The sequence below is a fragment of the Colletes latitarsis genome, chromosome 9, assembly GCF_051014445.1.
Source record: "Colletes latitarsis isolate SP2378_abdomen chromosome 9, iyColLati1, whole genome shotgun sequence".
Classification (NCBI taxonomy): Eukaryota; Metazoa; Arthropoda; class Insecta; order Hymenoptera; family Colletidae; genus Colletes; species Colletes latitarsis.
Window position 1 is genome coordinate 20151920 of NC_135142.1, and position 27738 is coordinate 20179657.

The window sequence follows — 27738 nt, forward strand, 5'->3', positions numbered from 1 at the left end:
TATCGATGCACGGTACAACTCGAACTACTTGTGCTTTCATGCGAGCTTGGTAGTTACTTGGCGAAATGTGGACGCCTTTCGGGAACTGTTTTTCTTGGCACCCAGAAGTGTACCCCGGGTGCGTCCAATTACCTGTAAGGGCATATCGAGAGACGAAGGAAACGCCAACGGTATGCACTTCATCATTGACGACTGGAATCTTAGAATGAACGCTGTTGGAGGGAACTGTTTTATCCACACGGCTGTCGGTAAGCTGATTTCTGCAACTGAGGAACTCTGAATTATGGATTCAATAATGTAAGAAAATTTTGTATGAAGTAATAATCCATGAAAACGACGTGTAATAATTATAAACAATAATGAGCGACTGCTAAAGCCTGTCTAAAAGCGTTCTGGATAACACATATCAAGATCAAGGTCATCACTGTTGCCTGCCCTAGTCAATAATTACCTAATGATAGTTCAACGAATGAAGAAATCGCTTGATCGATTAAAATTCACATAATAGATCTTTTTCAGTCAATGAAGATTTTCAACCCCCTGTAGTGAGGGATTCCATCTTGTATCTGCTGTTGGCTCCCAGTAGAATAGAGTTTAGATTTTAAACACACGCCACATAGAGTCAGTGAGTGTCTGTTCAGCGTTGTAGCGCTCAGAGGTATCCAGGCTATTGAGCCTATAATCTTCTTGATCCAAAGATCACAGACGAGAATCCACACTCTGGCGTACCACTGCCAGGAGGTACTGGACTTGGAATAACTAGATCTTTCATCGTTATACAAGTCATAAAGGAACTGTTGTAGGAGACCCGCTAGACTCTAATTAGTGTAAAGAAATTTTCTCTTGGGTCATTCCCATTGCTGGAGTGTAATACAACTACACCAGGGAAGTGAACAAGTTAGAGGCAATGTTTTCATCGCGAAGAAAGATTACGTCTTGACAGTTTCTTTTGTTGGTTTTTCATTTAAAATCGTGTGTGACATAGTCATTGAATTTAGTACACGTCAAAAGGAACATTTAATTTATCGTTGCCAATCGGCTAATCTGATGACAGAACAATTTATAAAAAATGGAGATTGTTGATTTTTGTTCGGAAACACAATATTGAAGAAGATCCAACGAATGACACTGAATCTCTTTGTGAAGAAACACTCCAGAAGGAGACTCCAGGGACAAATATAGCATCAGAAAGATGTAGTGTCTCATGTAGAAACCCATGCAGAAGTAATATTAAAAACAGGGCAGTGACTGATGACATCAATGAAAAGGCAGTCCTAAAATCCATGAAAACTTCAACCGAAGTTGTCTCCAGACGAGATGGTTTCTCCGTATATGGGGGAAATATCACAAACAAGTTGCGAACAACTGGAAGAAGCGCGTAGAAATTGCTATAGCTCAAAACCATATTGACAAAATATATTTTAATTTAATAATGGGGAAACACTGTGAGCTTATAATAAGAATGATCTTAGTTGGCGGGGATGTGTCCTAAGCGCTCAGAATTTTTAAAAAGATAGACTCTGTCGAATTCCTATGTTTAGGGGACTCAAAACCTAGTATAAATTTCTTTTCCGACTGCTAGAATGGAATATAAGGGAATAATTTAAAAAAAAAAAATAAAGAAAAATACATTTCGATATCAGGATATGGCTATATACTCAGGGTTGCCTAGAATTCATTTTGAGATATAATTTTTAGTGCTTTCGCGATTCTTTCAATATTTAGTATTAATTCCAAACGCTACGAGTGCTGAAATCGAATTCCAGCTGGAACCGATAACATTGGAAGCGACGCAAAAACGACAACGAGGAAAATAGAATCTAGAATTTAAAATTCCAAAATTATGACAGAAACTTACGGAATGTCACCGACGCGTCAATTTTGTCTCAGGTGAATTATTGATATTGGAACTGTTTCTTTAAGTACTCTCTCTTTCAAACTCTCTTAACTAATCATCTTTATTTTAAAAAACCGTATTTTCATATTCTTTTATACTGTGTATGGTAACAAAAATTATTAATAGTATGAAAATATTATTTGTATTCTTGCAAATTTTATAAAATAGTAATGTGTTATATAGGATGAGGTATACAATGTTTTAAAAAAAAGGTAAAAGAAATGATATTAAAAACAGTAAAACGTTACGGCTAAGACCGCTGCCCTTGCATTAATCTTCATCGTCACTAATAATTACACGAGACGACCTCTGTTGATTACGTTCTTTTTGCGTCGGTTCTTCCTCGTCGTCGCTAATTATCGTCGTAGCGTGTTTCAGCTCGGTATCCTGAGACGTTAATGGGTCCTCTTCTTCATCGCTATCCAACAGACGACGTTTTTTCATCGTTCCATTTTCCTTTTCTGAACTGTCCGATCGATTTCTTTTCCCTTCATCTAACACAAATATTCATATAACGAACGAGAATAGACAAATATTATTTCCTTTATAATTTTTGCTACTTTCCTCTACACCATTTCTATTTACCTTGAATTTTAGAGTCGATGATTCCTAATTCCAATTCGGAATCAGACGAGTCGGAAAGGAATTTTATACGACCACTAGATTTACTCTTTTCAATCGTTTTAGTTCCTGAAATTGTTAATAATGAAAATTGTTTTTTATGAGTTTGATGGTACAGTTGTAGCCCTCGGAGGGTTTAAACAGTCTTCTCATAGAGGGCACGAAGCTCCCTTCCTGGGATGTACTGCATAATACATACCGACTGCCTGCAAGCTCGATACTTTTCCTTTCTTTATTTCGATATTGATGTGTTCTGAGAATTTCAAAGAAAGCTTGGAACTCGTTCCTTTTCCTTCGGAACTGACATTTGCTATAGGATCAGAAGCGCGAGAAGTTGATGGCATTGGTTCTGCTGAAAAATGTATAAAAGTTGACCCTAATATACTTCTAAACAAATTGGTAGTAATCAAGCTCACTTATATAAAAAAACAAAAGAAGTATACATTTTGTAAGCCTTTTGCATATTCATTGATTTTAGATTGCATTTCTTATCTTCAGATGCCAAAGAAATTTATTACTATACAAAACATTTCAAATGATAACACATTGTAAATTTTTAAATAACACATTGTAAATGAATTGGAGCAAACTATGTCTAACATTAAATTATTTTTACGGAAGTATTTCATTCATTCTGAAGTTAAAAGTGGGCTTACAAATACTGCTTACCTTTTGACGCGAAGTATTTTTTTATGTTTTCTAGAACATCAATATCATCATCGCTATCATCAGTTTTATCGAGATCAGATTCCAATTTTTGCGAGGGTGCTTTTGGCTCTAATTATATAAAATACAAAATATGAAAATAATTAAAATTATGAAGTTCTTCTAATTTCGGATTATTTAAATATATTTGAATTATAATACAAGAGAACATATGTCTTACATAAAAATCTATAAAAGTAAAATTTACTAATAGAGCAAAAAATAAATAACGTACTATGAGTAATTATACATTAAGTACACTATTATAAAATAGCGTTCCATTATTAAATAGAATAGGAAAGTACAAAAAGATCGTAGGGTATGGATGAAATTAACTGAACTGATTGTGACTCTACTGAAACAAAATATCAAAATTGACAAGGACCGCAAAGGGTTAATAAACGGAACAGTTAGGTATTTCTTGATGTCTAGGTGTGCTGTAAAACACTGCTCGAACAATAATGGTGTCGTGAATAGAGAAAGTTTGGAAATCACTGAATTAGTTCAACAAATCACGAAGCTGTGATCCCCAAGTGTCAATGAACTGTACGAAGTTGGTCGATTCGATGTCATGTAGACACCAGCTTATTATTAAAGCAGAGTTTATCGACATACATAATACTACAAATAACATGGGACTTCTATGCTTTTAAATATTCTGACTGGTTAGCTATGTTTCTGAATTTTAATATATATTAATTCTATTAAGTTTTATATTAACTTCTGTTAGGAAATGTATGCTTGGCAGTGAACGCGTTAAAAGGCACGCGTGAATTGGTTGATCGAATAAGGTTTATATAAATCTGGGATTGTCATTGAGTAGAATATGTAGAGAAGAAGAAATAATACCTTCAATAATGAAATTCCCTGCCAATGTAGCTTCAATAAGATTGCACTGCTTCTGAATGGTCGCGGTAAGCATATTAGCCGGTATACGCCAATAAGATTCCTGTTCATCAACCGGAGATGCGAATCCCATAGCTCGAAGAAGCTTTTGAAAGCTGGGTGAATCCATCGCGGCCGACGAATAATCTGTCAGCGGGACTAAGGGAATACCTTCGGAGCTTTCCTCGTCTCGATCGTCCAGGGCATCCTGCAGGGATTCCTTAATCCATTCCAGAGCCTCCGTCATATCTGATTTATTAAAAAAAATTGTCGTTGAATTTTCATATAAATGTTCTCTCGTCAAGTTCACGGACATTAGCCTCAAATAATGACGAACATATTGGAAAAAAGAATCCGACCTAAGAAAGATTATTCGTAAGCAATAATCGATAATTTCGTGTTTTTTTTTTTGTACAATGCATTTAATTTTAATATTAACCCTTTCATTATTCAACTACCACCAAAAATTATATTTCTTTGCATTCTTGCGTTAGATGACAAATAATCGATTCATGACAAAATTTACACGTTTCGAAAGTATACAAGAACTTTTATTGCAAATTTATACGATAATTTCGTACCTTTACACGCTATGCCTGACTGAATAAATTTAACTTTTAAATATTGAAAACAATTTTAGCTTCTGATACACAAATTCAGTATTACTCAATTTCCGAATAAGTCGAGCAACGATTGTCTGATTAAAAATTGAAATGTTAATTGAAACTATTGACGTCTCTGTGCTTTCTGGTTAGTTCGAACAAATTTGTCGTTTTAAGATCAGAGAAATAAATGCTTCGATGGTAGAATAAAGCTAAAATTTGCGTGTCTCGAACGAAAACTTGTAAATGGCTGTTGCTCGGAGAAGTTACTGAAAGTTACGACCCCTCTTGCATGAAACTATAGTCTGATAGGTGACAAGCACGTTGGCTCGACACAATAGGGTGGCGAGATCGTTTTTTAACGATGTCTTTTCCAAAATCCATAGGGATAAACCGATGTTTCCCAACGTGGCCCACATTTGTACCGCAGGCAGGAGTCTGACAAGTCATTACTTTTTCCAGTCGTTTCTTTTTCAAACGATCGCTCTAGCCTCCTCGCCCTCAACAGCCCTCTCTGCTCTCAAAAGACATTTGTCCTCCAGAGGCGCAAAAGAGGAGAGCACAATATTCGAAGTCGCCGGCGAGAATTTTATTCTCATAAATCACTGAAACTACCCCTTGCAAAGCTGACAAAAGAAGGGGCGACACGATGTTACTTACTTTTTTCGATGACATCCCTCAAGAGTCCAGATAATTGTGCATCCGTGTAGACTATCACTGGCTGTTTCTTCGTGCTTTTCTTCGTTCCCCTGCTCGTTGGTTTATTGGGAGCCTTGCTGTTGCGTCTCGAGGATTTTCCAGCTTCTTCGTCGCTGCTTTCATTCTCGTCTGAATTACTAACAGACTGCGTTTCCCACGACGATTTGCCTTTTTACAAAATACGTGGAAATGGATATAAACGTTTTTCGATATTGCTTTTTTCAATGTCGCGTGTACCTCCAATATTCGCATAGGGATTTAAACATAATAATAACTTTATTTAAAAGTGACGTATAAATAGAAGTTATTTTACGGACGAATTTTTGTATTCGTTACTCGTGAATAAAATTTTCCCATCTCTGATCGAAGCATTATACTTCCATTTTTGTTCCCAGTTTCGTTGATGTGGTTTCTAAAATTCAATAAACCGTATTCACTATAGGATTCAAATTTTATAGTAAAAGTATTGTTGCGATGATTTGTGTCGAGATCTAAATTTTATGGCTGTTTTAAAATCTTTGTACTCGTTGGAGGAAAATAAAGTTACAAATTTAATTGTTTGCTCGAATAAACGTTACAAATAAATTTCTATATACTAGTTTAATTGGTTATCTATTATTCGAACGAAGTGTTGCCATACTAAGCAAAGTGGGGCAAATGAAACACGAGGATTAAAAGAATGAAATCACCATAACGTAAACAATACGGATTTACAATGCAAAGAATTGCACAAATTTATGGAATGACCCGTCACGCGAGCAACATTCAAATCAGCCATAAAGGCATGGGGGATGTATCAGCCATAACATGTCGCAAAATCGCATTTGGTCTACGACAAGGGAACCTCGAGAAAACGTTATTTCAATACCACGTAAGCCAAGACAAAGCTTTGCTTTTATACTTCATCTCCTAACCTTATATATCTACGATGCGATCTATCGCGACGCATTGAATGCAAATAAGTCGACGGGCGGAGAAAGAGGAGAGCAGTAACCATGATAAATATGAAATTTCTAGCAGCGTAATGGAAGACAGGGACGAATCATATTGGCTCCCCAGTAGGAGAATCTACGATTGGAATTCGAGTTTTTCGATATTAAATAATAAAATTTGTATTCTGTGACGACTCCGCGCCCGGCTACTCGCGTTCGTGCACAATATCGAGCTAGAAACGCAAATATTATTGCAATCGTGTTTTCTATATTCATATCGTTCGATATATGGGGTAAATCGCACAAATTGTCCATCCTTGATTGCTTTCGTTGTCAGAGAAACAATAATTTCAATATTTTTTTTATTATTAATAATTTACAACGAATTCTGAAAGTTCTCTCTCGGTTAAATTTCGTTAACGTTTTTTCTAGATAATTCTAAAAATAAAATAAGTACACTTACGCGCAAGAGGAGAGATGCAGCGAAAACGCTGTTAACCTAATTTCAATTTGCATCTGATATTTTAAGAGTTCCATACATCGTTGACCTATCTATGGAAAATAATCAGCGATTTGCGGAGTATACAACGTTAATGCTGATCGGGAATTCACGTTCAATTTATTCGTCGATAACGAGCGCGTTTAGCGAAAACAATGACCTACTGAATTATACAGACCTTATTACCCCAATATTAGAATACATTCAATTAATTTGATAACTGTACGTTCTCGGTGAACAAAGAAACAGGAAACAAAGTCTACGTAACCTGATCTCTGACAATATCGACGAAAAGGTTTTTTCCCGGATCATAAAGAACGAGGAGAGGGTCCTACAAGAAGATTCCGTACAAATTGATCTCTTCTCTTTTTCTCGCCCTACCTTCCTACGTTTCTGTCTTCTTTTGCCTCCCCTCCTTCTATTCCTTCTTTCAAAGCGACGTTCACTCTATGCAGTCGCCGGCAATCGTATTAGCAGAAGACTGATCGAATGGGAATAGTCGCAGAATCTGAGGATAGTAAGGAAGACGGATGCGAATGGAATGGGATAGGATTGGCCAGAACAAGGGGTGCCTCGGAGCAGCTCGAAACCAGAGAAAAGGCTGGTAAAAGAGAGAGGAATAAAGCGAGGCAAACGGCCATAGATCGAGAACGGGGAGAAAGGGAGAGTAAACACTCACCTTGGTTGCTTTTTCTGGATCGCTTCTTGCGCAGCTCCTTCGGATCCGCAGCCAATCCTAATTCCAAAAGCTTCTCCTTGATCTTTGGCTTCGACCGTTTTATTGTGAGCCCATTGAAGATCAGGTCAACAGGATCTGTTGTATACAACATAAATCGTATCGGCATTAATTCGACGTACAGCGAGACGAAACGCTGATTCAATGCGATCGGGAGTTTTCGCGGAGCGAGTAAAAGGAAGAAAATTAAATCCGAAGGGTGGAATTTAATTTTCTGATAAGAGAATTGAAAATCTTATAATATAAGTTTATCATTGTTGTGGGATAGAGTAATAGTATTAGATTGTTAAACCCATACCTTCTGGTTATTTAACCCTTCGGATATGGTGGTAGCGTTTAACGTTTTTCAAAAAACAAAAACTTATTTCTCAATATAATGTTAATTATAATGTTAATAAATTTCTCAATATAAATTTATATTTTTACATATAGGGTGAGTGAAAACTCGTAGTACAACCGAGTAGGGAGGAATTCTATTCGCTCTAGAAATATCACGTTTCAAAATAATCTTGAAACTCTTGCAAAGAAAGTTCAACCAACATGGTAAGTTTCCTTTGTGAAGCTTGTTAAATGCAGCTAGAGCGAATATAATTCCCCTCTTATAGTTATGGAAGACGGGATCATCGTACGAAAATGAAGCAAGTTTTACAAGACTTTTGAAAATCCTTCTATCAGAGAGGGTATTATTCTTCGTTCGTCTTAACGGATTCCGAATTATTGCTATAGGTAGCAGCCAGCCGTTACCAATGCTCGGAGCTTAATTAAATCTCGAGAATCGTCGCGGGTGCTAATGAATTTTCGAGCGAACATTCATAAAATTCTTCAACTGTTTCGAGACACTACCAGTTAGCTACGACGCACATTTTCCGCTAAATTATATTGTTTTACTGAGATGTTCATCACTTATGAGAATTATTTTGTTAAAGTTATACGGAAATTACCGTCGTCGTTTTTCAGTCGTTCCCAAAGCTCCGTCAGCTGAGCGACTTCATTCTCGGACCATTCTTTCGGAAGTCTCTTCTGTATCTCGCTTCGGACAGCCTAGAACAATTTTAGTTGTGTTAATTACCAAATAATATTATCTTCTATAGAGTCTTTACTTATGGCTTCCAACGTAAGACAATTTGAATTACAGACTGGAATTATATTTCATGCGGGATGTAGAGAATCTTTATTAATAGGATACGTAACACGTTTGTTTGTTGTGTGAGCAATCGTTATGGCGGTTCATCCTAGTTTCGCTAGATAATGATTCCTCTCATTTTCATTGATATTTTACTCATAGTAGTCTGCTTTCAACTGGAAGACCCGGTTTTCAAAGACAGTGGCTATATAGCTTATCATGGTATGTCTAAAAAATTTGTGAACTTAAATTAAAGAAATGCACCCCTTGAAACATCCCTAATTTTCAACTTTTGAGACGGAAAAAAGAGCGGCGGTAGAAGCCTTTTGAGTGTCTGAAATCGCGACGAATTGCTTTCCTTTCAATTTGGGAAAGAAAATAGTCGGAGGGAGAGAAATTAGGCGAATACAGAGGGTGGCTAAACGTTAAGACGCCTTTTAAGGCCAATAACTCGCGCAAACTGATGGCTTTCGTTTCTGCTCCATCGTGATTTCTCGACAGCCACTAAAAAGGCACTGGATTAAAAATATAGTTTAACAGAAACATTGTTAGCAAATACATTCTTTTAAATTTTGTAATTTAATATTATTGGAGCTAGAATCAAAGCCGTGGATTACTTTCTTATAGAAAATTCACTGCTTTTTGAAATTAAAAAAAATTCAAGATCGTTTTAACGTTTCGTAAGCAAAAATAAAAAAGATTGTTTCATAAAACTCTGTTTCGTTGAACACATAGTGTAGGAGTTATTCGGGGTGAAAAAGTTACGTGACTCACCTTGAATGTCTATATAGATTCGGAAACAATGCTAATTAGAATTTATGGTACAAATGCAAGGCTTGGAGAGCGTACAACGTCTAATTTCTGATTCTCATTCTATGTTTTCTCGAATGGAGATAAAGGAAAGAATATAAGACGCTCGTTTTCCAATGATTACGTTTCACCCTCGACGAGAATTCCACTCAGCTGTCCTAAATGGCTGTCGCGTAGCGTCGCGCGACTTCACGGACTAAATGAATGTCAAATGAACACCCTGGCGTAGTCTGCCCTCATTCAGTTTAGAGGGACGAAGGGTAGCCACGCATGAAATTATTTAAATGAAACGCTTCCGCGACTAAGCCTCGCTTTCGTGGATTTTGTCGACGAATCAATAATACGTTTCATCCCTTTCCCGTCTACTTTGCTCTTACTCTGGTTCTTGCTGCTCATTTGCGTTAGTCGATGTTTGGTTCACTGTGAAATTATGCTACTGCCCTTTGTGACTCGACAGATTTTACTTAAGCACAGTCAGATACGATTGGCTTAGAAGAGCAAATATAAACACAGCACGGAAACTTGTTTAATTGTGTAGCAAACGATAGTTATATTTATTTAACAATATTAAAGCATGCAAATAGTTCACGATTAATTATTTGGTATACTAATAATATGTATACATTTTAATAATAATATTGTTACCAATATTTGTTGACAATGTAACAATATTACGTAATACAATGTCATTTAACAGTATTTTCATCTGTTTAACGTACATTCATTATATTTTAGAATCTTCCACGAAGAGTTTTTGATTCAATTTTATTATTCTTAGAATAAACAAGAACTAAATATATAAAATTGTATTTCAATATCACATCCCAGTATAAATACAATTTTATTGCTTTGAGTACATTATATATTTTAATTTTGTCGAGAGAATATAACAAATTCAGGGCTTGGTTAATACTGATCACCAAAATGTAACATCAAAGTTAAATTAAACACTTTTATATTTATATTTCAAGCTTCTAAAGCATAAATATCAAACCTCTGATTTCGTCTCATAGTATCAATTCAAATACAACATTTTCTGGGATTAATTTGGCGCAAAGTAAACTTTGGGGAAACTTTCGACAGGAATTTGTCAGGGAATCAATAATACCTACAGCAATTTAACTGGCTTTTGCTGGGGTGATACTTCAGTCAGTCCCTTCACTGCTAATATTTGTGTATTCAAGAAATGTACAAGGTATCTAATTATAAAAATAATAGGAAAGTTAAAGAAATTAATTGACAATCTCTTCCACTCTAAAAGTTAAATATTATAATAAATTATAGAATAGTATTATTACTCAATTTTTCACATTATTGAATCACCCCTTCAAGAATTAATTATTTCAGAGGATAAAGGGATAATTTAATTTCATAAATAAATAAAATATTTACTATTACTGTAATATTGTTGTGTTTAAAACACAGAAAAATATAATCGAACAAATAGACTTTTGACTCGTAAATCTATACAAATAACGCTGCAGAATGGTTAGAAAATAAACTGATTAAATTGAAATGATCGTCGATAATCGTCCAATGGCAGAAACGGTTCGTTGCTTCGGAACGCGATAAAATAGATCAAAGGATGAACGAAAATATAAAACGGTCGGACGTAATCGAAATTCAGCACAAAGTTTGATTGCTCTATGAAAACAAGTAATTAGGATAGTTAGTCTTCGACGTTTCCACTTTTCGTCAGGCTACACATTACACTCGGAGGAAATTCGCTCACGAAATTCCCAAAGGGTAACTGCACAGAGATCCGAGCGTAAGAATCCGTCAAGGAATCAATAACAGCCTGAACAGCCGAGTTCGGCCCTATTCGAATCAGTGGTGTGGGAGCAATCAGCTCCCTTTCCTGGCGGCGCAGCGGGTGCACACCTATGATTAATCGTCAATTTCGAAGTGGGGTAATACCGTTTTAACGGTAGTCAGATATATCGTCGCCTTACCCCCGTCCATCGCTCTTACTTTCCCTCTATTTCTCTTTGGTGCACGTGCTCCCACGTTCCTCCGACGCCTTAAAACAGGTAATGTCTCAAGATTATCGTTATAAGGTGTCTCGCCTCGATGTTGCCCGATGGGTTTTCAACAAACAGAAGGATGACACCGGAGGTATCGAGCTAAATTGCCTACGTTCCCTACGAAACAGTCATGAATCTGTCTTTTAGCGTCTGGGAAAAAAATTCTATTTCAAACAGTAAATAGTTTATTTTATTTTAGATCGTGCGTGTAATTATGAAAATATTTTATTCGTAGCAATATGTTTTTAAGATAGTATTTTGCTCGAAGAATACTGAAAATAGAGGGTCTTTATTTTCATTTGACATCAAGTTTAAAAACTCGACGTACGATTCTGTAGCTGTTAATTTTACAAATTTAACTTATTAGATTGCTGGAAACGTTATAATGTTATTTACCACCAAAGTTATTTTTATACATTCTTTACATCGCGCCGAAGTTTTTTATATTCGTGGAATACAAAACATTGCACGACGTAAAAGCTTTCAGTATAATATTCACGGAAACGTTAAAAATACGAATTTATTAAATTATATTAAACTCGTTGAATTTACGCGTCAGATTGTAGACGATTTCATTTAGGACATTATGAAGTTAAAATATATTTCGAAGGAAAAATGTATCACCGTTTAAAATATCCAAATATACCTATGCATAATTCGCCACAAAGCTTTCTGTGAAAGCGTATACGTGGAGTATGGTAGTTTAATTTTCAACTCAGGTAAAGAGCCAGGATTGTGTTATACATTACGTAACTTCTTATTAATATAAATGCGTTGGCTTGCCAACCTTTGAAGTTGATTTCAAAACATGAAAATATAAAAGAAATTATGAAAATAGGAAAGCTTATTACATCGTACGTGTCTCATAAATTAACAAAGTTTCAGAGTGACAAAAATTATATTTCCTACGACATAAATCACATTAAATTATTAATGCTTCGCCCATATCATTTTTAATTTTAAGTTTTTCTCTACTATGATGAATATCATTGCATTCAAATATAATACGTTTCAAAAAAAAATATAATACGAAACAAAATTTGTTATATCTCTGGATCTAATTACGCTATCGACTTGAAACAAGTTTCAGTTTAAAAGGCGTTTCATCTATTATCCGATGAACATAACAACTATTATAATTTATGCTGTCTTTTATGTTTATTTTGAAATCTACTTTGATGCTATATACCAAAAGAAGTTTTTGCAATTTTATTCATATAGGTGTTAAAAATTATTTTCCTTTATTTTGTGTTCCATGTATTTAAAAAACAACGACTCGGCTAATTCGATCAATAATATTCCCGGCATTAATCATTCTGCCAAAAGGATACATTATTTTGCGACATTATTCATGAACAAAAATTGTCATTAAGGTACGTAGCGTTATAATATATTTGTTAAATAGATTACAACCGTCTCTTGCCTCAATGTTTTATTCGATCAATCACTAACGCGTTTAAAAGTTCGTTACGTGTAAATGTTACATGCATGTAAATGGGTGATTCCAATTCCAGCGTACATTTTCATGTAAATTTTCTTCGAAGTTTCACTGTCACATTCGCACTTTTTTCAAGCCCGGGAATTTCTGGTTTTCGGGCTATGTAATACATAATACATGAAACGGCAGTCTCTTGTTTCGAAAGGTTTTGTTTAAAATCGTATTGTACCTAGTCTGAAAAGTTGTCACATAAAGGATTATTCAAAAGCTAGTCGGACACGCGAAAAGAAGGAAACAAGTATCGCTACAGCAAAACTCGTTGGAATCCCTGTTACTATGCGCTGGCCTGTTAATTCTCTGTTAATCTATTCTCGTCCTAATAATTTGTTCTATGCTCATTGTCGTAGCAGTCGAAATGAACCGTTGTCTTGTCATTTGTTCTCCATCCACAATAGACGTATTGAAATAATATAAAAACGAAGCAAATATAATCGCATTCTTTGGTGTATATTATTTTTAGTAGCAGCTTCTTACTATTTTTACAAATTTATGTCAATTATTTGTTCTCATTTGACAATACATGCCGAATAATATAATCGTATTATCTTAGATTATGTTAAATAAGAAAAATAATCTAAATACTCTAAAATAATAAGAGGACTCACTGTACTTGAATTCAATATAAAAATTATTGCTCGAAAGTAGGAATTATTGCATATCTTATTCATTATAATTTTTTATTGCAAGTACTCAAACATTTCCACGAGCCACTACATTCCCAGACTGTCCGTTCACGTGAATGATTCGGCTTTGCAAGTGGTTCAATGCACCAGAGATTTTCAATAGTGAAAAATGGTCGAGATTATTCGCCGTTGTGTTCGTTTCCGCGATTTTGCGGCGCTTTTTCTTTGCAAGCTTTAAAAACGAGAATGTTAAACTCACGCGGCGCGTGCCTCTCTTTACTTTCGCGCTCGATACAAATGTTTATACGTATTTCCTCGGCAAAAGGCAAAACGATAGCTTCTCGTGGTTTGGGAAAGGGTGCAACGTAGCAAGGGAAACAACCTGCTTGAACAAATAAAAGACGGTGGAAACTCGCGAACGGAAATTTTAATATTACCGCTACAATTCGAAATAAACGCAGAAGACAAATATGTATATCGCCGCGTCTCTTAAAAGTGGCAATAAGCTGCCACTCGTTGTTAAAGAATTGTATGATTAGAATTGTTCAGAATAAGTGAGATTTAAATACGAGATAACCCATTTAAATCGAATGTCTTCGAAACTGATATTGAAAAATGTTACAAGACAAAAGTATTTTGTAAATATGTTAATTGGTAGAACCTGCCATTTTTTACTGAAAAGTACAAAGCTGCTTCTTAAGAAAACCATTAATTTAGAAGATATTTTAATTTGAATATTGGGTTGTATTATAAATTCTATTTGAATTGCATGATATATTAACATGTTGTGCTCGTATGGCAAGAAGTCACATCAAAATTAGTAATCGCTGCCACAAATTAATGGCCCCGACGGGATCAGGAGTGACTCGACCTTACGGAAGAACATAATGTCGAAAAGGGGAACAATGGAGGAAGAAACAGAAACACGCAACCTAAGAACCCCGACAAAAGCTGACACGTTGTCCAAACGTTGGAAGAGCAGCAATATAAAGAGATAAAAGATTCGGGACCAAGAAATAAAAAGGGCAAAAAGAGAAAAGGAAAATATATCGTCGCAGACGCAATATCCACAGGGAACCGGAATTTGAAGTTATCGTTATCACTAAAGGGAGAGTACTATAGCGATCTTCGTGATGAACTATGAAACGACCACCAAGGGGGATAAGAGTCAAGATAAGACTGTTGTTTCGTCCAAGTTATCAATCAACAGTCGAGTGGAAGCGTATTGTGATGGACGAGGGTAGTCGAAGCTTGGTGACTTTCCTATTACAGATGCTTATATTTTCTATATTATATTATATTATCTATATTTAAAAAAATAAAAATTAGATAATTCTTCAAATTTTTCAAAAAATGACAAGAGAAGAGTTGCAGGAACAGATACCAAAGTGTACATCCATGTTTTGAGGCATATTATAAAAAGAAACTATATTATTTAATTATCAGTAAAGCTTCTAGTACAAAATTATAATTCTTCTAAATAAAAGGCCTAATTGTTGGATATAATCAGTACTGTCGAAGAGATGCATAGTCTTCACCGGTGCAGAAGACCACGCTCAGCTAACAAGGGCCCTCGATGCACAGGTGCGGCGCTCGGAAGCGTTAATTAAGGATTTTTTAGGTCTCTTGGCGTGTGCTATAGGCCACTGAGGTCTTAGACCCTTTTTTTAACACCTTGTATGCGAAGATTCATGCAAAGACGTGCGCCCGTCTATTTATGTGTCTAGCTTCCACTCCAAAATCCTCATACGCCCTTTTGAAAGGAAAACGCAAACAAAGCGATAGCTTTTCATGGCACGAAGAGGCGCCGGAAGGGAACACTTGACAGGAGAAAATCTTGAGATACTTTCATTCCCGAACATAGGAACAGCAAAGGGAGAACTCTTGCTGGCACAGCGGAAGTCGTGATCCACGCAGGGGCAGAGAAACCTCCTCCTCGAACAGTAGGTTGAAAGGGAATGGAGGGTACAGAAAGCGCCTCGTAGAAATTGTCTCCCGAGAATTTACAGTTCCTGCAGCAATTCTCTGGCTCTATTTTTTGCATATGTTCACCCCGTCAGCGATGCCAGTCCAGAAACTTATTTTCGGGGTCGCGACACCCTTCGTCTTCTCGCGCTCCTTGTAAATCATTGATCTTGTCACGATTTTGTCGGCAGCGGGTCGAATTCAGTGGATCGAATTGATTGGTTCAACGCGATTTTGGAAGAGCACGTGTCGTAGATCAAGTCACTAACAAGCCACTTCACGATCTTCTTTTACGTAGATGATCATTTTTTTATATTTCGTTCGAGTATATTTTGACCGTGTTGATCATGCAAATGTCATACATTTCACTTTATTGACTCTTCCCTTAATTTATTTAGTAAGTCGTTCCGAAGTTATACAAGTAAAATTCATTTCATTTCACTTTCGATACAAATTTTGTGAATTTAGGGAATAAAGTTCAGGAGATAGACGACAATTTTGTTGTCAACCTGAAGAATTATACGGTTTTGGGGTGTGTCACTCTTGTAAACTCCATAGATCACGGAGAAAATAATCTTCGCGAAATATAGTATGCGTTTCCCGCAGTCGACAATTTTTGCAAACTGTGCAACTTTCACCCTTTTGTCGATATAATTCAAATAAATATGCGACAGTTGGTCCCCGATGTATGATAGATATAAAAAAAGGAACGAAGATTTCATTAGTTTTCGCGATATCAATGAAAAAGTAAAAAACGTGTCGTATTTAATACGTTCAATACCACGTCACTGTACTAACAAGGGACCATCTCGAATGAAAACATCATAACTCCTAAACGGATTGGACGATTTTAATGTTTAAAAAAGCAAACTACGCGTATTTTGATAGAGAATATGTACAAATCGCAAAAATATTCGAAAAGTTGATCTTTAACCCCGCAAAATGAGAAAAACCCCCTAAAAATGGTCCAATTTTCAAACAGCCATAACTCCTACAATTGTGAATATATTTCAATGAAACTTTTTTCTGAAGTAGAGCTCATGGGTACCTACAAAAAAGTATTAGACAACTTTTCTGTAGGGCGTCAAACAAAATTACTAAAAATGAAAAAAGAATTTTTAAGAAAAATCGACAGGGGGTAGGTGCCTAAATTTTTCGGCGAAATTGAAAAGTTTCAAATCGTTTTGGAAAAATTATTCTCGGTTGCGGGAGTCAATTACAATCATTTTTGGTGAATAGACATACCCCCAAATTCCTACCCAATTTCGAGAAAAAAATTCCTTACCGAAAATATTATTTCTGGCCAGAAATGTTTGCCCGAATTTTCATACGAATCTTTAAAACGTCATAACTCCTGAACGGATTGGACGATTTTAATGTTTAAAAAAGCAAACTACGCGTATTTTGATAGAGAATATGTACAAATCGCAAAAATATTCGAAAAGTTGGTCCTTGACCCCGCAAAATAAGAAAAACCCCATAAAAATGGTCCAATTTTTAAACAGCCATAACTCCTACAATTGTGAATATATTTCAATGAAACTTTTTTCTGAAGTAGAGCTCATGGGTACCTACAAAAAAGTATTAGACAACTTTTCTGTAGGGCGTCAAACAGAATTACTAAAAATGAAAAAAGAATTTTTAAGAAAAATCGACGGTAGGTGCCTAAATTTTTCGGCGAAATTGAAAAGTTTCAAATCGTTTTGGAAAAATTATTCTCGGTTGCGGGGGTCAATTACAATCATTTTTGGTGAACAGACATACCCCCAAATTCCTACCCAGTTTCGAGAAAAAACTTCAGTATTGGCGGAACTTTAAACGTTAATAACTTCTTAACGAAGTCACCATCGACAAATTGGTATTCTTGATTTTCGTCTTATTTTGGCTTCTAGAATCCCCCATTAAAATTTTTCCCAGGGGTGGCCGAACACCCTGTATGCGATCTGGTACTTCGTACAACTCGAAATACGAAAAAAATTACAAATATAAAATCTTTCTTTATTGTGAAAAAATCAAAATTCCAATTTATCCGTGTTTTGTACATGGATGTGTAGTTTCTTTGTACAAATGGAGAAAAAGAAATCATTAATATCCAACGAGAAAAATCCAACCCCTTAAAGTGAATATTAGCAGCTACAAAAAAATACGTGTCTAATAGATTTATGAAAACTACATAATTGCGAAGTTTCATCAAAATTGGAGATTTACACCTCGGGATGGTTCCTTGTAAGTATATGTATCCCCGATATTTTCTTAAATTCCAATGTATAATTTACATACATTGAATACTGTAATGGTCTATTTTCGAGATTTCCTAATTATAGGGTTATTTAAACGTTTACAGTTACCAGGATCTATAGAAATAAAAAAAAAAAACAAAAGAAAAACACTTACTTTGGAGTTGACGATCAAAAACAGTTCCTTCAGCTTTTTTATAATGCCGCGTCTCGTTCGTTCTTGATTTATGTTTTCCAACAGCCAGTCGATAAGATCTAAACCAACAAAATAAACAATAAAATCTTTTTTTTAATATCTTTGGCACGCATCACTTTAAAATCAATAAGAAATTAATTGAATGAACTATTTATTATTTATTATTTCTCATGTATAAGGTCGTTTGAAGGTTATATTGATTATTCTATAAAAAAAAGAGTATATAGTTTGATTTTTTAAAATAGTAACATCACTATTATTATAATAAATAAAGTTTCATTAGAAATACAATAAAATACGTTGTTGATCAATATAAAATATTACGGATAAATGTTAAAATTAGCATCAAATACATAATTTATTTTTCATTTGCTTAAACTTCTTGTCTCAATTACTATGCATGGAGTTTGAATGAGTGTTGATTCAACGTTGTGAGTATTTGTGCTATTTATATTCAATCAATATTATCCGTGAACTGATTTGAAGAGGAGGATAACCGGATCATCGCTGAGGTACGTGATTCGGTTAGCCGATAAATGAAGACGTTGTTATCTGTAATCTAATATTATCGGCAATTCTCGCCAGCATCTAACAACTTTGATGTCAAGAATCTCTTGGGCGAAAATAAGATCTTGCCTAAGACAATAACTCGGCTTTCACGAAGTCTCAGCATTAAAACTAATTACATCTTTGTTGTGATCTTTCGTGTCTGCTAAGAAAACGAAACATTGTAAAAGTTGATCAATCCAATTTATTTTGCTAATTCTATTGTATTTTAACAGTGCAAAAAATAATGGAAATGAAATTACAGGAACAGAGAATCATTTTTGACAATAAATCGTAACACATATTCCAATAGTATATGTATAAATAGTTACAGTGAATACAAAAAGTAGTGGTCTTTCTGTTATTATTTTTGACACTTCTTCATATACTTTTAACGAACCTGAAACTATGTTTTCTTAATTTATTTATTATGTGATATAAGTACTGCATTTCGTTACAAAGTTCATGGAATTTTTGACGAAAAGTTCTCATTGAATTAGATGTTATATTTAATTTCGCAAATATTCTTTTCGCTCGTGTAAAGATTGAAAGATAGTCGAGCAAGTTTTGTCTGCTTTTGCTTATTTTCGTGGCTGGAGTATAGGGTTCCTCGATATAGTGTTAACGAGATTATGTATAGGTGTAGTGTTGCAGGGTTAAAGAAGACTCATAAATCATGGGGTTTCGCGAAAATGCGGGCAACGTACCTTGGGAATAGTTGTTAGTCTGATGTTCCATAAAGAGCGTGCGTAACTCGTCTTCTTGGGCCTCGGTCCAGAGGGTGCGCGAAACTTTCTTGTTAGCCGTTTCCGCGTTGTAACCGCTGACGACCTCAGTCGCGTCGCGAGTGGTCTTCCAGAAGAGCAGCTCCATGTACGCTTTCCGGTTCTTTTCCGCGACTTCGATGAAACGACGGATTATGAAGACTGCGGACTTTTGAAGTTCCTGCAAGGGAAACTCGGGAATTTTATGGGCGTAAGGGAAGTGCACTTCAGGTGGCCATTAAACAGAATGCAAAAATGTAATGGAAATTCGGTGATAAAACACGCGAGCCAATACGAAAAACAGGATTCACGGAACGCGTCGCGCCGGCGTAGCAGAGTTAGCGAAATAATATGGAAATTTCAGTACATAGTATTAAAGCACAGAGTGCTGTCATTATAAATTTAAAGAAATACACATACGATTTCATAAACACTCGACTGTTTAATCTGTTTATGAACGTCGTAAATCGGCAGAACATTTATGCATCGGTGAATATGCATATCAAATGTAAACATTCTGCATAATTGACTTTCACTTTATTAGGGTATACATTTCCTAATTGACATTGCATTATTATGAAAATTTTATGTTTTATTTACGTAGAAATACGAGTAAAAATATAAGAGCAGATGATATTAATTTCGAACATATATCCTCTACAATAATTTCTTCGTAGTAGTGGTAACGATTTCATTGCAATTGATAATAATATAACAAAATTTTCAATATTTTTGGAAATGTAACTCTGTACTAAAAGGTAACACGGAAATTAATTTATTAGAAAGGATGGAGGCACAAAGAAAATAATAAATGAATTATTATTACTAACAAGGTTTCACGAGTGAACAGTTAATGATGATTTAATTCCAAATTACCTTGTGTTCGGGACATTTTGACTCGAGAATTCGTTGAAAAACTCGGAAAATCGATGCCTGGAACATCATTCCAGGCATTTTGCACTCCCACGCGATTCGATAAATCATCTTGTTAACGTAATGATTCACTTCGTCCGTATTTTTATCGAATTGTTGTAGCAGAAGCAGCAAAGCTTTGACAACTTTCACATTGGCGAACCTTAAATGGAACACGAAAGTCAAGGATTAGGAGCAAGACACTTGCCTTAAGTTAAGTATGTAAATCGTGTTTTTATTCTACCTGTGGATAAAATCGGAATATTTAAAATCGGTTTCCACGACAGTGCTCCTTTGTGCAGCTTCTTCTTCCTCCTCTTCCTCGTCTTCTTCTATAGCAATATTAATTACGCGATGTATTACAAGAAATTTTCTTAGAAAGGAAGTACTACAAGATATCGTTATTGAATATTTTACCATCATTAACGAACTGCTCGACATTTTCTCCCTGGTTCGTTTCGCTTTGTGGAATAGGATCATCTTCGACTGTAACAAACAAAATACGATTTGTTAAAATCTCGTGAATGTGGAAATAAATACAATCTTAAAACGTAAAATCATAATAGTATTTGTCAAAAAATTTTTTTGAAGAGAATATAACTTTATTGAAATAAAGCATACTTTAGAAGTATAGAAATTAGAGTTACTTTTTTTCAAGAATCATGTCATAACAATATTTTACAGGTAGTTTATTTTTTATAAAATTAATTTCATTGAATTCTGTTTGTTTAAAAGGTTAATGATCCTTAACAATTTTTCATTATTATTCTTATCAGTCAATATTTTATACATAATAAAGTCTGTGGTTGCCCAGGTACAGGGGGAGGAGGATCAGATTTGTGCGTTTTTATATTCTTGTGCTTATTGGAATTTTAGGGTTATGGGTTGCATAATTAATATTTAGTCTTTATTGCAAGCGCGAAGATATATCGGAAAAGAGATCGGTTTCTAAACTATACGATTCACCTGCTGAAGAAAGGCGAGAGTGAAGAGCAGTTCGCCCTAACAACGAATTATTATCTTTGTATAATAAACACCATGAGTTAGTAGAACCCAAAACAGAAAAGGCACTTTAAACTTACACATCGTTACTGGAGATGATTTTTGTATCATCATGAGATGGTTAAGAAATTCAGCATTGCTTAAAAAGCTATTAAAAGGTACTAAAAGGATGGCGTGCCTCATAAGTCCGTAGTTCCTTGCAAAAACGTGTCAACAACACACTGGGGCTGTTGAAATCGCGCGTTCTTTGTGTTTACGAACAAACACAAAAATCGCCGCAAACAAACGAAAGCTTCGTTTCAATACAAAACGAATTCGATAGAACGCAAGCATTCCATTGAATCCGGTTAGAGGTGAATCAATGGTAGCCCGGCTATCGCTTTTGGGCACGACCGAGCTCCGACAAATTGTACGTCGGAGGTCGGGCTCCGGAAGTGCTGATCCCCGAATCGTTCGTTAAAATCCGCAGCCGAAAAAGCGGGCCGCGGGTAAAAAGTTCGCGGTTGGATTAATTTACGGCGGCCAGTGCGTTATTCCGAAAACGGTGACGGCTGCGTCGTCGGAACAAGTGTGCAGAAATACACCACACGTATACGCGGGCGAGCGTAGGGGGATCCGATCGAATTCGATTCCGTAGGTTTCAAGTTACGCTGTTTTTTCTCTGCCACGGCGAACAATCCGATGAGTGAATTAAGCGGCCGTGGAAAGACGATTACATTTTCGACGAGCCCGGAGTACCGACAGCCCAGGGAAAAATTGCACTCGGCGAAACCGACGACCGGATTGGCACAAAGCCTCGTTACGCGGCAAATTTTCTAAGGCTTCGCGGAAACGTTATCCTTTTCCCTCGCTTTTTAAAAGCTGCACGCGACGTTTTTGCTCTGCCCTACGTATAGGACTGTTCCACGGTCCAAGTCGCGAATAAAGTTTCATTGTATCGTTACGTTCTTTCAGCGCTGCGCGATTCCGCGACCGTGGAATTGCACGAGAATCTCAATTGGCAAATAAGAATTCCGGTAACGTAACACGGTGGCCAACGAAAAGTTCAAAATTGATTCGTAGCGTACTGATATGGTAAAGAAGCTGAATTATACGATCAAAATATGTTCCACTTTGAACGGAACGCAAATATTGTAGCGAACGAAACGAAAAATTGAAACTGCTCGAAGCAGCTTTTGGTCAAACTTTTTGTGAAGTTCTAGTATATTATATACTGGCAATGCTCTTTCTGGGGCGAGAAGAAAATTAGAAGTTATCGAATTAAATTATGCAACAAAATTTGGTAAAGAAATAATATATAACATACGAAGGCGTGCTTTTAGATGGCTACTTTCTTTCATTTCTCTGGTATTGCATGCCAAATTAAATAACCATTGTATGTTTGTATGCCAGTTACGGGAAGAATTCAGTGTTCAAATAATGAGATATTTTTCCAGGGAATTAGTAATAGATCGGAAACTAGTAATAATTCTAAACTTACAAACATTAAGAAATTGGAATTGTATGAAATAACGAAATTTGTATTTCGTTAGTAATTTAACCCTGATCGTATAATTGAGATTTTAACAACAATTTATGGGAGCATTAGAAGATAATTACGCAACATGCAAGGAGTGTTTGAAAAACTCGTGGTTTATATATTTGCAACATAATTCCGTTTATATTTCCAACACCATACCCTGTTTATAATCCAATGCATCTAAATCTGCGGAATAGCCTTTCGATGTATTCATCGGTTCTACGTTCGATGAAAATTTATATTTACTTAGCCACGAATGTTTTCAGTTTAAACAAGAGCCACAGGGAGCCATATCAGGCGAATATGGGGCGAGTGGTAGCAATTGAAAACCAATTTCATGAAGTTTGTCTGTCACAACTACACACGTGTGCATTGTTGTAATGAAACAACAGAGTTTCGCATCAATCAGTTGCCAAACAAAAACCAGCTGACGGATCATTTCAGAAATTACACAATTTACGCAAAAACATTTTTTTTCTTTTTACAAACGAAAAAAAGAATTCTAATCCAAAGAGTTTGGTATAAAATCGACAGTTTTAATGTTCAGACGTAATAACAGCATCGAAATGAAAATGTGTATCCTATAGCCATAGAACTAACAGTGATTAGATATAATCATACAGTTTATTTGAAGTTATCGACACAGAAATATTTAGAAATCAGAAGCTTATGCCCATTATGGCACATGGAGAAAAGTTAATATCTGAAAAATTGGGGCGCTGGGAAAAAATCTTTCAATTTCACGAAAAAATGAAAATATTTTTTTCGCCAAAAAAATAGATAAGGACTTTTAATTAAAAAAGTCTCGACGTGTTGTAATAGACGCAATCTCCTAGTTTCTAAATATTTTGCGTTTTTGGCTTCAGATAAACCGTGTGGTTTAATCACTGACAATGTCACAGTAACGATTTTGCCGCAGCGTATATTTTGATGATGGATATACCAAAAATTGATCAATTCTACAGAAAATTTATTTTTTACATTCCTTAATATGTATATGTCAACTATAATAAGCAACAAATTGATTTACTTGCATTGTCTGCTTGAAAAAATTCGTAAAAATACATTCATTTTTCGTTGATATTTTTTGTTGACATTAAAAATGTCAATTAAAAAATTTAGCGTTTTAGTTTTAGCACTTCAGTTATTTTATACATTGTAATACTGAACTAACTTTAATTAACTAAATTTTTCAATAATATAACACGGCATGGTCGTCACAGTATTAATATAAAAACCACGCTGATAAAAATACGTTATTCTATTAAATTATAATTGACATTTGCATTTGAGTTTGCCAATGTTGCTGCTCGCTTGTGACACATACGCTTCAGTTTATTATTACGAAATATTCTATTACGATACAAAAGACGAAGCAAAATTTCACTTAGAATAGTCGGTTTTAAGCAGCATAATTATAATTTATACTAGACCCCTTAAAACATCTTAAAACATCTTCTTCGCGCGTTTCATTTTCTCTGACGACGTGCGAGCTTTGGCACAGAAATTTCGTCCCGACGTCGAAATACCCCAGAACTAAACGCCCTTTAAAAGTAGCCGAGCGAAGTATTTTAAATCATCACATAAAGTTCTGTTTTAAACTGCTGTGTTGCTACGGCCAAAGAAAACTTTCCCCGCTGTCCGAGGAATCCAGTTTGCCCAAGTGACGTCGACGACGATGCTATTTCAACCGAAAGTTTTAATTGTTCCTTTCCGCGGTCTCTTGAACTTGCTACGGCCGTTCGAGGTAAAACAAAGCACTTCGAGAGATCTGACGTTTTCATCTCAAATTTAAAAATTTCCTCGTAACTGAAATACTTAGAATCAACCGAGAAGTGTTTGATTTGTAATAGCAACAGTTGATTGAAAAAATAACCAGAATTCAGAAAGATAGTACGGTGTGTTTATCTTTGTTTTGGTTCCGCAAGTACGACGGCGCCGCGGCGGTTCAAATATAAATGAGACTTTTTTTCCAGAAATCGAACGAATTCTTTGGCAAACTAAAAAGTGGTTACCTCCACACATAGTGTCTGTTTAAATTCTACACATATTTGACAGGGTTTTTTAAGACGTTGGTGTCACAGAAACTCGTGGTGAACATTATCCAATTGCTCATGAATCCTTCTATTTCTATTTGTTAACGGATGATAATTACATGATAATTTTTAAGAATGTCCTTTTTTGGCCAACCGTAGCAATGCTTCCTAAACAGATCAATACAACTTCCTTTTTAAATATAAAAGGCAAACAAAAATGACAGAAAAACAGTATTATCAATGTCTTTCATTTAGAAGTGATTTAAAATTGGTTGGTGGAAGTATAAAGATTTCAAATTTATTAATGATTTAAATAATTACATTTTGACCGCTGCATCGCGTCGCATACTTTCCGCGTCATCGATTTAATCCAATCGTTGAAATAAATAAACAAGAAGGATTCAGAAGTTTTTACAAGGTTTCATATATTTTCAAGAGTCGCGTATTATATTTTCTTTTTGTAGGAGCGAATCAAACTTAATTAACGAAGCATAATTGCGTTCATTGGGACTACTCGCACACGAAGAATTTAATAACGTCACGTCTCTTCTGCATTCCGTTTCACAGAATGCTTTCCATTGCGAATTAATGATGCACAATCGACTCGCTGAAAAATGTCTTCGGGTCGAACAGACACGATTCAATCATACGTTAAATGCGATTTCTATTATCAGAAACGTTTGCCCGCACGGATTAGCCGAATCTGAGCGAGCCGGATTTTGTCAAGCGCTAACATTTACGCGGACACCATACCGAAGAGTCGATTTCGAGCGTCAATATCTTGAAATATTTATGCCTTCCGTTCGTAGTTACCCGACGAACGCATACACCAGCTACCGGATTGGATTAAGAGCACTTCTGGATGAAACACTTGTTAATAGTTGGCAGCTGATTACGCAGCTAATTACGATATTTGAAATAAAAGAAGAAACTATTAACAAACGAAGTATAAAAGAAAAAGAGAAGGAAGAATAAAAATAGAAAAGTATGATAATTCATTTTATATTTCAAAATTCGAGAAAATATTTTTTAATTATTTTTCAACATTACTGGCATTGTTTGGCAAGAGAATTACGCGCGATATTTTGTTTTTTCATTTTATTGAATATGCTTCATTACCTACGATCCATAATGAGGAAGAAGCGTGCAGTAATATAATAATAAATGGGAAATAAATTACTGATACTCCTCGTAACAAATTAAAGAAGTCAAATTTTAAAAACATGTGAATTATTACACTATTTCTATGTTCCTTAATTTTATATTCGGTAAGCAAAGGTTAACATTCAATACGCTAATCGCTAATTTTAGTAAGATAGTTACAGAGCCATTAACAAACTGATCCAATCCTAAAGTGTAATCTTGTTAGACGTTGAAGAGTTATAAGCTAATTAGTGGATATGAGAATTGAATTCTAGCCAGGAGTTGCGTATTTATGCGAAACTATAAACGATCGACGATATTCTATCGAAGCTCTTTGATATATTGCTAACAATGTTAACATAATAGATTCTGCACATACATGGTACGGTGTACAGACGAGTTTGACCTATTTCTTACTTCGAATAACCTTATTGCAGAATACTCGTCGGAAAATGTTTTCTGTGTTTATACGGTACCATATAAAAGACAATATTTTCCTTCGTATTTAATTTTCTTGAGTATTCCTATCCAGGATGATTTCGATTACTTCAAATGTGTTTCGTAAAAGACGATCATAATTTATTTACTGATGTGACGTTTATCTAATGCAACGCTTAAGTTTTTCATTTTTCGTTGTGAAATATTTCATTTTATAAATTAATTTCTTATCTCGATGAGAATTTTGTCCATTTCTGACACAGTTCTTGTACATACAGTTACTACCACTTATATTCGTACACTATAAAGGATGATCTGCTATAAATGAAAAAAAACTACTTCGTAAGTAGAAGTAACACAGTGTAACAAACAAGATATGGTAAAAATAAATTGAAAGAATTCATAAGAAATAAGTCACTTTTCATTTACAGTGAATCACTTTCATAGTGTACTAATTCGTGTGAGAGTAACTGTGGATTGTGTCTAGAGTTTCTGTACCACCCTGTATCGTGACTTCATAGAAGAAGGAGCACACTATCACAGTATAGAAGCGTTACGTTAGCAAAGCTCGGCTCATCGTATGGATTAACCACTTATGTACATGTATGTATGTATGTTCTCTCGGATCAACGATTACCAACGGCCAAAGTCTCTCGATAACTCAGGTTATGTCTCGTTACAGGCTTATCGATCGACCCTACGATTCTATGGCGACATATGACAGTGCACCTGCGTGTGTACAGGTGTGTACGTATGCGCATACAGGTGTCTCGGCATTACAAAGGCGATTTACACGCGATCATAGTGCTCCCTTACACGCTCATGACGACATAATCTCGACGCTTGATTGGTTTGCTTATGTACATAGCTAATTTTGTATAATTGCTTCCTACCGTGTTTCAGATGTTGCCAGAAACAATAGTAATAAGAATCAAGATTGCGTCTTGAACGTTATTATATTAAAATGAAATGTAATTCTGGTTGTTTGAATTAATTTATCTCGTATTAGTCGTGTACATATGCACACTGTCTATTATTGATCGTCTTTTAAGTACATGCATATAGTATCATGCTTTGTTTAATATTCCATAAAATTATATAACTTTAGGTTATACCTCTTAAAATTGCTGTTCGTTGCAATGCAGAGTTAGGCGAAAATTTAATCAAGAATTAACGATTAACGTTGAAATTTTAATTATGAATCGCAATAGCTAACCAAATACTTATTAATCGTTAAACATGATACGAGTGGAAATAATAGAATAGAACTCAAAATAAAGCAAAAGGAGGTCATTGTTTTATACGAAAACTAATTATATGATTTAC

The 27738-nt window shown here is 35.3% G+C and overlaps 1 protein-coding gene across 1 annotated transcript in view; it reads right to left on the minus strand.

Annotated features, from left to right (window-relative positions):
- Positions 1-2087: 2087 nt before the first annotated feature.
- Timeout (circadian regulator timeout) overlaps positions 2088-27738 on the minus strand; it is a 216397-nt gene continuing 190746 nt past the window's right edge. Inside the window, exons 9-21 of the mRNA XM_076773557.1 lie at positions 20692-20760; positions 20519-20606; positions 20239-20437; positions 19306-19543; positions 18014-18111; positions 8518-8617; positions 7520-7654; positions 5371-5577; positions 4073-4357; positions 3188-3295; positions 2718-2870; positions 2483-2587; positions 2088-2391 (exon numbers count right to left, since the gene is read on the minus strand). Coding sequence (XP_076629672.1) covers positions 2168-2391; positions 2483-2587; positions 2718-2870; positions 3188-3295; positions 4073-4357; positions 5371-5577; positions 7520-7654; positions 8518-8617; positions 18014-18111; positions 19306-19543; positions 20239-20437; positions 20519-20606; positions 20692-20760 — 2009 coding nt within the window. The 3' untranslated portion in view covers positions 2088-2167. The remainder of the gene's footprint in view (positions 2392-2482; positions 2588-2717; positions 2871-3187; positions 3296-4072; positions 4358-5370; positions 5578-7519; positions 7655-8517; positions 8618-18013; positions 18112-19305; positions 19544-20238; positions 20438-20518; positions 20607-20691; positions 20761-27738) is intronic.